At 44.7% G+C, this 14,697-nt stretch overlaps 1 protein-coding gene across 1 annotated transcript; it reads right to left on the reverse strand.

Moving 5' to 3' along the window:
- Window positions 1-9,686: 9,686 nt before the first annotated feature.
- Window positions 9,687-10,607, reverse strand: LOC144275179 (olfactory receptor 14A16-like). Its single transcript, XM_077834335.1, has one exon. It carries the CDS (start codon window positions 10,605-10,607, stop codon window positions 9,687-9,689), a length of 921 nt encoding a protein of 306 aa, XP_077690461.1.
- Between the last annotated feature and the right edge of the window lie 4,090 nt (window positions 10,608-14,697).

The following is a 14,697-nucleotide window of genomic DNA, read 5'->3' on the forward strand; positions in this document are numbered from 1 at the left end:
TACCTATCGACGCTCATTAATTAACTCCTATGATACACTTGGAGAAATTGAGGCACAGAGTGTGCAGGACCTCAGTTGACTACCTGGGCTTAGATCACAGGAACTCTAGAGTCTTGGTCACCTCTCACCCCTGCTGTGTGGATGTACTTGTTATCATTTGAGGCTGGGATTCTCAAGGGAGTCTAAGGCAGATAGGTGCTCAAGATATACATGCCTTACTCCCTTAGGCTCCTTTGCAAATTCCAGCCTTCATTTTTCTGAAATTCAAAAGACGCGCTGTCATAAATATAAAGGGAGGGGTAACCACCTTTAAATCCCTCCTGGCCAGAGGCAAAACCCTTTCACCTGTAAACGGTTAAGAAGCTAAGATAATGTCGCTGGCACCTGACCAAAATGACCAATGAGGAGACAAGATACTTTCAAAGCTGGAAGGGAGGGAACAAAGGGTCTGTCTGTCTGTGTGATGCTTTTGCTGGGAACAGATCAAGAATGCAGCTCAGAACTCCTGTAAAAAGTTAGTAAATAATCTAGCTAGAAATGCGTTAGATTTCCTTTTGTTTAATGATGGGTAAAATAGGCTGCGCTGGATGGAATGTATATTCCTCTTTTTGTGTCTTTTTGTAACATAAGGTTTTGCCTAGAGGGATTCTCTATATTTTGAATCTGATTACCCTGTAAGGTATTTACCATCTTGATTTTAGAGGGGTGATTCTTTTACCTTTTCTTTAATTAAAATTCTTCTTTTAAGAACCTGATTGCCTTTTCATTGTTCTTAAGATCCAAGGGTTTGGGTCTGTGTTCACCTATGCAAATTGGTGAGGATTTTTTATCAAGCCTTTCCCAGGAAAGGGGGTGTAGTGCTTGGGGGGATATTTTGGGGGGAGACATTTCCAAGTGGACACTTCTCCTGTTCTTTGTTTAACATGCTTGGTGGTGGCAGCATATGGTTCAAGGACAAGGCAAAGTTTGTACCTTGAAGAAGTTTTTAACCTAAGCTGGTAAGAATAAGCTTAGGGGGTCTTTCATGCAGGTCCCCACATCTGTACCCTAGAGTTCAGAGTGGGGAAGGAACCTTGACACGTGGAGACCCTGGAAGAGGTCAAGATAGATGCAGGGCTAATATTACATAGGCATTTAGGCACATAGAGATGGCGATAGGTACCTAGTGGTATTTAATTTAGCAGATAAGCAGGTTAGGCACGAAACTACCATTGAATGTCCATGGGACTTAGCCATCTAGCTCACTTAGGAACTTTGATAAATCCCTTTAGATGCCTGTCTCCATCTTTAGGTGCCTAAATCCCTTTGTAATCCTGGCTCACAGATTAGAAGATGGGCTGGAGTCAGGGTACCCTGGTGGAGATCCTATGGCCTGTGCCATGCAGGGGTCAGACTAGGGGATCATAGTGGCACCTTATGCTTGAAATGCATTAATTTATAAACTTTTGCCTCTGGGCCTCAGCTTCTGAGCTGTGCAGAGCTTCAGGGAGTGAGTCCCGCAAGCCCTTAGGAAATAGACATGGACAGACAGCCTTCTACAGCATCAGTCTTCTAATGTCAGTGAAGTTCAAAATCAGCTACACACAGCTCATCTGCAGAGAGCAACAGGTTTGAATCGAGTTCAGTGAGTTCCTTCTCAGAGTGAGGGCAATGGTGCTGAAACAATTTTCATAGTGGGGGTACTGAAGGTGGAAACCATGTATTTGGGTTGTTATTACTACTTCAAGCAAGGAGGTGTGGCAGCACCCCCAGCACCCAGAGTTCCAGCACCTATGAGTGAGGGCTGAAAGGACTCAGGTAGCTGTGTCTTTGTCTTCTAGATAGAGAAATAATGACCAAAGAACCCTGGAGCTGGAGGATCGAATGCTTCACAATCTGGGGAAAAATCCACAATGACCAGCACAGTAAATTCACTATTTCAATGAAATATATTTGGGGATTAATTTACAGAGCAAATGGAAGGCCTTAAACTTAAATCACAATTTTAACTCTTTAAGGCTTTAACTATCACTTTAGTCATACAGCTAGAAAAAAAAATAAGTGCAAAATTTTGACTACATCAGAAATCCGAAATCAGAAAAGTTTTCAGGATTTGGCAATCAAAAACAAATTTATTTTTAACTAAAACCTGCTGTAAATTGAAAATGTTAATTTGTAAACAAAAGAAAATTGGGGATTTCAGTTGCGAAAAGAAAAGAAACAAACAAACAAAAGTGTTTTTTTTTTTTTTCAAGAATAGTAGACACTTCCCCTGGACATTTCCTGTTTAATTGAAAATCCCATTTTTTAAAAATAAGTGGACAAAAAATCTCTGACTGCCTCTATTTGGAAACTGAGCTTTAAGCAAAGGTGGGAAACATTTATATCTTTAATAATACAGCAATTTCAAATCCTTTTGGTCTATTGCAACCATGTTTATTTCTGTTTCAAAGGAATAGTTATGATATGGATGGATAGTGATGGATATGGATGGATATGGATGACAAGAGAAGCAAAAGACTCTTTTCAGAACCACCACATTTTTCTGGACAGGAGCAGGTTCCCCTCAGATCCACCCCCAGAACTTTCCATTAGTGTAGCACAAAGCCGGACGCATCCATCTGCTGCATTGGAGGCTCAGTGAAGTGACCTGTTCATCTTAATGAGCTATTCTGAGCTGAGTGAGAACCCCTCCAGCAAACAGTGCACCCTGAAACAATCACTCCAAGAGGTTTGAACTGCTCCACTCGTACCAGCCACCCCAGTGCCAGCAGGGTCTTCACGCTATTGTCGGTGCACGCTTCCCATTTGCCTCTTCTTCGCTTCACACCCCAAGGGGCGGCACTTCCCTAGACCCAGCACACATGGGGAAGGATTTAGGGAGACCGGTTCAGCCACCCAGAAGGGCAAGGGCAAAGCCCCCAAGATCACGAGAGGGGAGCAGGGAGGGTTGGACCCCCATAGATGGGTTGGGAACCCCCAGATATTGGCACAGACATGGGAGGGGAATGTGGGGCTGTCAGGTGCTCCTGTCCCCATTTTCCCCCAGGCTGCTGTCACTCACCCCTTCCCAGTGTCCCATCCCACCCCATCTCCTGACCCCCAAACCATCTCCTATCCACCCTCCTCATTTATCCTCCTCTCCATAGTCACCCTGCCTCTCACTGCCCCCAAAACTCCTCTCTGCCTTTCCCACCAACTCTTCCACCCCAAATCACCCTCCCCCCACCCAGTGAGCATCTGCATGGGTTATTTATTTTCATTTCAAAAATAGTTTCAGCACCTTCTCAATATTCGGCTGTACTCAAGTGACACCCTTCAACAGAGGCAGATGCCTCCTGTTTTCAGTCACAGATTTCTGTCCAGGGTTAGATTTTAACTCACAGGGCCTATGTTTGTTTCCCAGAACACTCTCCTTTCAGCAGCTATAAGGCTGAAAGTCAGAAACAGTTTTCAACCAGTTCCTCCTCTCGCCATGCATATGCACAGTGCAATCTGTTTGGCGCGACTTCAAAGGCTGACACGCCTAACTGAGAACTAAACACTGTGGCTAATATCGCTGTCAGTTTATTTCTCCCTGAGGGCCAGTGGGTGGACTGCACTCTGCTGGAGTGGCCCCAACTTGATGATCACTTTAGATAAGCTATTACCAGCAGGAGAGTGGGGTGGGAGGAGGTATTGTTTCATGATCTCTGTGTATATAATGTCTTCTGCAGTTTCCACAGTATGCATCCGATGAAGTGAGCTGTAGCTCACGAAAGCTCATCCTCAAATAAATTGGTTAGTCTCTAAGGTCCCACAAGTACTCCTTTCCTTGAGCTTTGGAGACCCTGGCATGAGGATCTGAGCCCTGGTTTGATCTCTAGCTGGGCACAATAAATCAGCACCAAAACACACCAATTGTAAGAAAAGTTAGAAATACTCCACTGCAGTCAACTGATTTCCCTCTCACGCACCCTGGTGTAAATCAGGAGTAACCCCACTGGAGACAATGGGGCTGATTCCCCCGTCACTCATCTCACGTTAAGTCCATGGCGTTACACTGGAGTATGTCTGGTTTCAGGGAGAGGAGATTCAGGCCCTTTGACTCCAGCCTCTGCCGCATGCTCCACCCTCTGAATGCTCTTACTCTAGCCCTCGGTGTCTCCTTCCCTCTGCCTCACACAGCCCAGACCCCCAAACAACCCCCCCAGCCCCTAATCCCCTCCCTCCCTTCTCACAACCCTCCACCTCACGGATGCTCTCAGTCCCCATTCTTTGAGATTCCCCCTGCCATGGCCAGATCCAATTCTCCACACAAAGTTCCTGACTCAGCTTCCTCAGAGATCCCTGCTGAACCCCTCTGCCCACCAGTCCCCTCCTCTGCTCAGCCCCACTCCCCTGACATGGTCCCATCCCCAGGGAACAGCCCCTCACCTCTGTTTCCTTCTGTCCCACCTCCAAACACCAGACATTCTCTCCTGCTTCTCTCCTTTGGCCAGCCCTGGCCACCACTTCCTTCCCACCCCACTTTCCTCCTTCCTCTGCATGGCCCTTTTTAGAGCTGGGAGGGGATTTCAATCCCTCATCCCATTTAGTCCATCACCTCTCAGCCAAGCCTGCCGAAGGAGGGGAGCAGAGAGACCCCATCTGTGTACTAGATCCCTGTCTGATAGGAACTGCAGCAAGACCCAGCAACTCAGGACATCCAGCGAAGGGACACAGCAGTGACTGCTGGGTAATACAGTGATGGGGGCATGAGAGAGAGAGAGAGAGAGAACCAAAAAATCCTGTCAGTGGGTGGATAGATGGATAGATAGATAGACAGATAGATATGACCCATGATTCCTAACACTGGCGGCTTGAATGTATCGCAAGCTGGGAAAACTTCCACAAAGACCAGCACAGTAAGTTTGCTATTTCAATTAAATATGTTAGAATATTAATATATAGGGCTAATTTAAGACCATATATTTGAATTATGTTTGAGACTCTTTAAGACCTTTCCTATCAAGTCAATCAAACATCTAGAGCCTATCAGAATTTTTTTTTTAAATTGGGGTTTAATAGAATTCCCAAAAATCTCTGATTGTTCATGTTTTGATAACTGAAAAACAAACTTTTTCAGCTAAAATTTGCAGAAAACTGATTTTTTTCTGCCTAAATCCACCCCCAAAAAACATGGGTTTTCAGTTCTCCTATGTAAATATATGAGTTATCAGTGAAATATATTTCATACCTGAGACTTTCTATGGAAATTTGATTAATTAAAAACACAATTTTCCTTTGAAAACAATTTAAGCAGAATATTTTTGACGACCCTTAATTGGAAACTGAGCTTTAAGAAAGACTGGGAATGCAAATATTGTCCAATAATATGAAAATTTTAAATCCATGCACTCTATTTTATACCTTCTTATTTCTGTTTCAGAGGGGTAGTTGCCAGATCGTAAAACGGAGTGAGCAGCAAAGCTGATAGTCCTCAGAATTTGTTTCGTACAGACTAGTGCTTTTAAATTCAGGGTGAGAGTTGAACCAATCAGCCAAAACCTATCTATCCTGACATGGAGGACAGGTGGACTTGGAGGAGATCAAGAACAGGAGATCTTGTGTCCAAATGGCAGCCAGTACCTGGATCAGTGGGGTTCTGAATTCTGCACTGCACACTGGAAACACATTTGCAATAATCTTCTGTGGAGACAATGAGATGGATCAGTTCTTCTGTGAAATCCCCCAGCTTGCTATGACTCCTATCTCAGTGAAATTGGGGATATTGCCTTTAGCATGTACTTTGCCTTAAACTGCTTTGTTTTTATAATTGTGTCATATGTTCTGATCTTCAAAACAGTGCTGAGAATCCCCCCTGAGCAGGGCTGGCATAAAGCCTTCTCCACTTGCCTCCCTCACCTCATTGTGGTCTCCGTGTTTGTTTGCACTGCTAGTTTTGCCTATATTAAACCCACCTCCAGCTCAATCTCAGGACTGGATCTCATGGTGGCTGTTTTTTATTCCTTGGTGCCTCCCATGATGAATCCGATCATTTATAGCATGAGGAACAAGGATATCAATGCTGCCCTGTGGAAAATGATTGGGTCAAGGCTATCCTCCAAAAAATAAAATGGCCATCTTTCTCCCATGACCATCGTCTCATTCTGTGTTTCTTTATAATCAACTGTTGACATTATTATTTCCACGAGAACATAACGTGCAATCCATTTATGCACACTGACGTATTTACACTGGTAAATATCTAGAAAAACTCCACTCAGGTCAATGGAGTTACTATAAATTTACACCTATATAAATAAGATCAGAATCTATCTATCTGTCTAGCTAAGAACATAAGAATGGCCATACTGGGTCAGATTAATGGTTCATCTAGCCCATTATCCTGTCTACACACAGTGGCCAATGTCAGATGCTTCAGAGAGAATGAACAGAACAGGACAATTATTGAGTGACCCATCCTGTGTTGTCCAATCCCAGCATCTGGCAGACAGAGGCTTATGGACACGTAGAGCACAGGGTTGCATCCCCGAGCCTCTTGGTTAATGGGCATTGATGGACCTATCCTACATGAACGTATTGCTGTCTAGCTATCCACCCATCCTCATGCATACCCCTCTATCTATTGATCGATCGATCAGTCTGAGGCTTTTGTACTGCCACCCATCACCATGGTATCAGAGCACTTTCCACATAAAATCAGTTACCTTATCAAAGTCACGAGTGGACTTCATGGGGTCTCTGTCTCGTCTCCTTTTTTCAAGATGGGGAGTAAAATTCTGTCCCCACGACAGGCCAGAGGCCGGAGGAGCTCTCTGCCCCCAACTACTGACTCAGGGCTGGAAGACCTGTCAACCTCTGCCATGGCCATGGAGCTCAAGGTGTCAGCTGCTGCCCCCAGCAGCAGGGCTCTTTTGCTATAATGAACCCCTGGTTTTAACGAACAAATGTCTTCGATCCCCAGGGGTTCGTTCTAGTGAGGGTATACTGTATTTTGTTGGTTAGTTGATTTGTTTCTTTGTTCCAGATGTTTCTGGTGGTTGGGAATTTGGGAGGGAGAGGTATTTTTGATTAGATCGAAGTATCCATTTGATGTCATCAAGTATAGGGTACTACCGGATCAGGCGCCGGACCGAGTATGCGCCTATCTTCCCCTGTTCATGGTTCACTAGCAGAGACAGGGACCTCCCTGACTGGACTTAGGCATCTCTCTCTGAGCTACCACACACTCCTCTCCTTGGCATCTCCCATCGGCTAGCTCAGGTGCCTCCCTCCTAGCATGCTGGCTTTCGTGGATCCCATTTTAGGTATCTGTATCTCCCTATCTGTCATATAGGGAGCCTGGGGGCCTGACTCCCTATTGGTGGAGTAATTGCTGGACCCAGATTAGAAGGAGACTAGTCTCTAAAAGAAACTTACTGGAACATCTCTGAGAGTGAGATTTCATCTGGAATCACTTTCTTACTATATTAGGCATAGACTAGCGTGTTTGTTTTATTTTGCTTGGTAATTCATTTGTTGTGTCTTTTATTACTTGGAACCACTTAAATCCTACTTTTTGTATTTAATAAAATCACTTTTGACTTATTAATTAACCCAGAGTATGTATTAATACCTAGGGGGAGGGGCAAACACCTGAGCATATCTCTCTATCAGCATTATAGAGAGTGAAAAATGTATGAGTTTATCCTGTCTATACTTTACACAGGGTAAAATGGATTTATTTGGGGTTTGGACCCCATTTGGAGTAGGGTACCTGATTGTTGGAGACAGGAACACTTCTTAAGCTGTTTTCAGTTAAGCCTGCAGCTTTTGGTGGATGTGGTTCAGACCTGGCTCTGTGTTTGTAGCAGGCTAGCGTGTCTGGTTCAAACCAGGCAAGGCACTGAAGTCCCAAGCTGGCAGAGAAGACAGGCTCAGAAGAAGTCCAGGTACAACAGATGGCAGCTCCCAAGGGGGGTTCTGTGATCCAACCTGTCAGATCCAGTATTCTGGGAATGTGTCAGTGGCCAACCTAGTCAAGGGAAGAGCTGGGAAACATTTTTCTAAGCCATTGGCAGATTGTTTTACTCAGCTAAAAACATAGCAGCATCTGTCATGAACAGGTTGAGGAAACCATTTCCCATTGACAAGTTACTTTGACCAGTTCTACCAACCTGAGCTGAGAGCAAGACTCACACCCCTGCCCATTCCATGCATCTTTGGTCTCCAGGGTGCAGAGGGACTAGGAATGGGCATGTCTGAGATGATCCAGGAATAAACCTGCTCCTCCACTCACTAAGGAGTCCCTCCCCTCTTAGGTCTCACTCCTGCTCCTGTTCTAGAGTAGGTTGGTAGGCAACATCAGCCTCTGATTAGTGCAGGAATTAGGTCCCCTGAAGTTCTCAGGCCACTTGTGCATATGTGAGGATCACCCGCTAATCTAGGCTGACACCCGGGGGATTCAACCAGAGACATCTAGAGCATGAGCTTCTACAGCATGAGCTGAACAACCAGGCTGCCTGAAAGCCACTGGAACAGCCCCCTATCCTCTAGGTGGGGCACAGAGGGGCCTCAGAATAGTCACTGCCCATGGGTGGTGTTTATATGGTGACACTGCGTGGCTGCAGAGATCAAGAGCTTCATTTGAGCTGGAGTCACCTCCCCCAGCCAGAAGGAGAGGGTGTTGCAGACAGTTGTACTAATGAAACGCCATGGACTCTACTGGAGTTTATTCTCTGTGTGGCCCCTTCTACTCTTCCCCATCCATGCACATCCATAAAGTCACAGAGTTCAAGGTTTTAAGGTCAGGCTTGACAAAGCCCTGGCTGGGATGATTTAGTTGGGGATTGGTCCTGCTTTGAGCAGGGGGTTGGGCTAGATGACCTCCTGAGGTCCCTTCCAACCCTGATATTCGATGATATTCTAAACAACATCTAAACACCACAGCCCTGTCATACAATCCCACTCAGACATGTGTTCAGCTGTCTCTTAAATCAAATTTTGTCATTTGCCCCCCACAACTCCTATTGGGCGGCTGCTCAAGAACCTCACCCTGCTGGTGGTTATAAACCTCCCTGTAATTTCTAGCCAGTCTCTCCATCTCTCACACGTCTGAATGTACATGTGAGCTAGACTGACACAGTCTGGCTCCTTGTCCCCCTCTTGTGGTTAGGCCATGAATGGTGGTTTATAAGACAATGGACCCAGTCCCCAGCTGGTGGCAATGGTTATACAGCTCCATTGGAGGGAATAGGCCAGATCCACAGATGCTGCAAATTGCTTTAGCACCACCAAAGTCAATGGAACGTGTTGAGGATCTACCCCAGTCTTACACCAGTCTGACTCCTTGAGTTCCAATGAAACCACTCCAGGAAAATACACACACGCAAGAAAGACAACTCCCATCATTGTTTTCAGTGGCCATGGAATGGCTGCAAGTGGCCAAGCAGTGTATTGGGTATTTTTTTGGCACAGAATGAATCTCTGATTCCTCTCGCACACACAATCTGCACCCATTTAACTTCACAATTGGACCAGATTATCTGCTGGTGTAAATCACCCCAGCAGCAGTGACATCAGTGGAGTTAATCTGGATTTCCATTGGTGCAACTGAAATCAGAATAAGACCTGTTTGTGTGCAAGCTGTGTGGTCATGGAAATAACTGACATTAATGTATACTTAAAGATACTATGTAAGAAAACTTTAATTAGAGAAAGACAGAAAATTAATTCTTGGTGAATTACCTACACCCAGTCAATCTCCTCAGGGCAGCTTTGATCTCCTTGCTCCTCATGCTGTAGATAATTGGATTCATGATTGGTGGCAATACGGAATAGAGAACAGCCACCACAAGATCCAGAGCAGATGGGGAACTGGAGGTGGGTTTCAGGTAGGCAAAGGCACCAGTACAAACAAACAGGGAGACCACAGTGAGGTGAGGAAGGCAGGTGGAGAAGGCTTTATGTTGGCCCTGCTCAGAGGGGATGCTGAGCACTGATTTGAAGATCTGAACATATGACACAATGATAAAAACAAAGAAGCCTAAGACTAAACACACACTAAAGACAATAACCCCAACTTCACTTAGATATGAGTCAGAACAGGTGAGCTTCAGTAGCTGGGGGATTTCACAGAAGAACTGATCCACCATGTTGCCTCCACAGAAGGTCAATGCAAACGTGTTCCCGGTGTGTAACACAGAGAAGAGAATCCCACTGATCCAGGAACCAGCTGCAAGTTGGACACAAGCTCTGCTGTTCATCATTGCCTCATAGTGCAGTGGTTGGCAGATAGCGACATATCGGTCGTACGCCATGACTGTGAGAAGGGAAAAATCCGATCCCAGCATGAAGAGGAGGAAAAAGACTTGGGCAACACATCCAGCATAGGAAATGGACTTGGTGTTCATGAGGGAGTTGGCCATGGATTTGGGAATGGTGACAGAGATGGAGCCAAGATCTATGATGGACAGATTCATCAGGAAGAAGTACATGGGAGTGTGAAGGCGGTGGTCGAAGGCTATGGCCATGAAGATAAGAAGATTCCCCACCAGGGCTGCCAGGTAAATCACTAGAAACACCAGAACGTGCAAAATCTGCAGCTCCCAAATGTCAGAGAATCCCAGGAGAAGGAACTCGGTCATGGTGGTTCGGTTGGGCATTCTCTTTCTTAGGACATCGTGTGATGGTTGCAGAAGGAGGGACAAGGGCCAGGGTTAGATCAGTTAAATAACTCTCCTTTTGTGAAAACCACCAGAATTTCCTTGATTCAGACCCTTAGCTTGTGAAGATTGGTGTAATATGGGAATGAGGATGGGGAAAACAGTTCCACTGATTTCAGTGGACTTACTCATGATTTACACTGGGATGAGAGAAAGTAGAATCAGCTCAATGGACTCCAGTGCAGTTACTCCTAATTTACACCAGGGTGATGGAGAGGAGAATTAGGAACAATTGCTTTTGAGGTATTTGTATACCTCTGTCACCCAGATGTGCCCAAACTCTGGATCACATTGTATAAATGTCACTATCATCAGTTTACCAAGGGGAATCGGGGGTCTGGCTGGCCAGATTCTGCTGTCAGGGCACTGGTGCGAATGTGGGGTAATTTCACTGCAGGCCATGGAATTACTCCCCATTTAAACTGCTCTAAACGGGAGCACCATCTCACATGGAGGTGACCAAACCCCGCCATAATTACACAGTAAACTCGAGTCAGGAATAAAGCTCAGGAGCCCTGATGCCCCATCCCCCATTCTAGCCGGATATCCATGCTCACTGTGAGAGACAGACATTACAGCTCCCCTCCTGATTCTCTAACCACTCAACTAAACTCCCTCCAAGAGCTTGGAAGAGAACCCAGGAGTCCTGACTCCCAGTTTGCCCACTGCTCTGACCCACTAAATGCAACACCCCTCCCGGAGCAGGAAATACAGGCCAGGAGTTCTGGACTCAGCTCCATCCCAGAGCTGGGAACACAAATGAGGTGTCATGACTCCCAGTCCCCTCCTCTAATGACTACATCAGACTGCATCTCACCCTCCATCCCAGTGACTCTCCACTGCCATCAGGAATGACTGCTGCGAGTGACAATGGAGAGTCACTGGGCCAGCGAACACGAGTGAGAGTGATTCTCCAGCTTGGTACTTGGGGCACGCACCTGGTGTCTGGAAGAGCCAAGTTTAAGTCCCTGCTCCAATGACTATTTAATTATTGATACAGAGTGGAGCAGCTTCAACAGGAGAGACTGAGACAGTCTCATTTCAGAACAGCCCGGAGCCCAGCTGCGCAGGCACTGTCCTGTAAAATGAGAATTCAAATCCCTTCTCAACATCAATCAGAGGGAGGGATTGAATCTGAGTATGTCACAGGCCAGCTGAGCGCCCTAACCACTCAGCTTCAAGTTACGAGAAGTGTCTGTCCCACAGTGCTTATGAGAGACAGAAATAGAACCACCCCCCCAGTTCTGTTTCCTCTCCTCTACACACTAGACTGAACTTCCTCCCAGAACCGCACATAAAACTCCAGAGTTCTGGCTCTCAGTCCCCACTACTCTTACCCACTAGACCCCACCTCCCTTTCCAGGGCTGGAGATAGAACCCAGGAGTCCTGGCTCCTAGTCCCCACTACTCTAACACACTTCACTCAACTGCCCTTGCAGCAATCTAACAGACAGAAGTAACAATAAACTGAGAACTAGACACAAACTGATGATGGATAGATAGATAGATAGATAGATAGATAGATAGATAGATAGATAGATAGATAGATAGATGTAACAACAAACTGACAGAGAGACACAAGTAAGAAAAGAACAGATACAGAGAATTCGAGAGAAACACTGAAGTAACACAAAGAGGTAGATAGAGAAGTAAAAACAAACAAATTGAGAGAGAAAAGTACAAACAGATAGATAAACAGCAATAAAAACAAACTAATGTATACAGAGAGAAAAGTAACAGCGAGCTGACAGTGTTTGTCACAATTTTTGGACAATTTTAATGTAAACTCCTCAATCCATTCTAAATATATGTGTGTCAATTTGATCAATTCCCCCACTCCCAATAGAAGGAAACTAAGGAATGAATATTCTGCCCCCTCTTCCCTAAGGTAAATGCTTTGGACTGCCTCTGTTTCCCATCCCCAAATTGAGCTAAGAGTGAAACTATAAAAAAATATCTATTGTCACTTACAATTTCATCCTTCAAGAGCCACTCTGTAATCCCCAAATATTTTTCATTGCAATAGCAAACTTTCGGTGCTGGTCTTTATGTAATCCTCCCAGACTGAGATGTCTTTTCTCCTCCAGCTACAGACTGCAATTGGTTGCCCCGCTCTCTCTAGCCCCATACACACCGCTCTATCTCTCTATCTAATGCGCCATCACTGTATTATGAGAGGCTGTTCCCCCACAGCACTGAGGCTGAGCTGCTGGAAATACACTGAGATCTGTGCTGTTTGCAGATGAGCTGTGTGTCAAAAAGGTTGGTGCTGCAGGAAGGTGATTTATCCATGTCTGTTTTCTAAGGGCTTGTGGGACTCAGTCCATGGAGCCCTCAACAGCCCAGAGGCAAAAATTAATTTCTCTGGCCCTTTACTTCCCTAAAGAGTTTCCAGAAACGAAGATAATCACAGTTAAAATTAGCAGCACCATCTAGAGGAAAGACTGTCAGGCAAATACTATGGGCACACAGGACTGTACTCCAGACATCTGGGATCAATTCCTAGCCCTGCCGCTGACCTGCTGCGTTACCTTGGGAAAATCATACCCTGGGGCTGTCTTTCCCCTCCCACCCTTTTCCTGTCTTTTCTGCTTTAGTTCCTTGGGGTGGAGAGTGTCTCTTACCTAATATTATGGGCTCCTCATATCAGGTTCAACTATCAGATAAGTAATTAATTTAAAAGCTAAGGTCCAAGGTGTCCTGAGAGCTGATCCCAACTATTCCTCTGGCTTTGTTCAGTCTCTTCACCGCTCCTTTCCTCAGTTTGTCATCCATCCAATGGAGATAATAGTTACAACTTGGGGGATAATTCAAAATGGGTGGAGATACTCAAAAATATCTTCCTGACAAAACAGCTTTTTGAAGAAAAATTGCTTGTCATTGAAAATAATTTTGATGTGAGGAAATTCATTTTCAACTCATTTTTCTATGGGTTTTTGTTTGTCCGTTGGGGGAAGTTGGTTTTGGTTTTGGTTTTATGAAAACCTGGAGATGGAAAACTCTTTGGTATACTTTTTCAGGTTTTTGGGGAAAAGTTTTCAATATCAGAAATCTTTTCCCAAAACTTGAAAATATTTACTATAAACTGGCATTTTTACTAGAGAAGTTTATTGAGAAGCAAACACTTTTCAGTCTTCAGTTTCCATTTTTTGCCCACCCCCCCATCCAAAAGCAATATTATGGGATGTTTCTATGAAAACAAAACAATGATATTTCCCACAAAAGTATAATTTTCATTTTGGCCAACTTTAATAATGAGTAATTAAAGCTAAATTAAATGTGTTTGAGTTGATGTGGGTGCAACATTCATTGCAATTTTATTTGACAGCATCTGCTTGTCATAGGAACTGTCTAACTGTGTAAGACGTTTGGACCATCCAGTCCAGTATTCTGCCCGTGATAGTGGCCAGTACCACCTGATTCAGAGGAAAGTCTAAGAGCCCCTATAGAGGACAATTCTCGAATAACCTGCCCATGGCGGAGTCTCATCATCCTCAGCTAGTGAATGGTCTATGGTGTGAGGAAGGTGAGTTTCTACCCCTCATAGAGTTTTATCTACTCCAAAGTAACTGCATGCTCTCATTATCCAGACAGGCTGCAGTACTCAAAGGAACCTACTGGAATTGTGTGTCTAAATCCTATTGGCTTTCTTCAGGAGAGGAGTGCCCAGCTCCATTAATCCCCTTTGGATATCTCACTTAGTTTATTATTAATTACTTATTTTGTAGATTCCATCATTGACAACTTTCAAATCAAGATTGGATGTTTTTCTAAAGGATCCGCTCTAGGTATTGTTTTGGGGATGTTCTCTGGGCTGGGTTATACAGGAGGTCAGACTAGACAGTCCCTGATGGCCTTGGAATCTATTAATCTAATTTGATCTCCACCAAAAACGGGAACAAAGTTTCTCTAAAGCCCCCACAAAATTGTAGATTTTTTTAAAAAATTCTAAATTTCTATGAATTATTTAAAGAAAGTTTGAATCTTTTGAAGGGAGTAAGAGGATTCTGATCCTCTACCCCATTTATTA

This window comes from Eretmochelys imbricata, chromosome 14, assembly GCF_965152235.1.
Source record: "Eretmochelys imbricata isolate rEreImb1 chromosome 14, rEreImb1.hap1, whole genome shotgun sequence".
NCBI lineage: Eukaryota > Metazoa > Chordata > Testudines > Cheloniidae > Eretmochelys > Eretmochelys imbricata.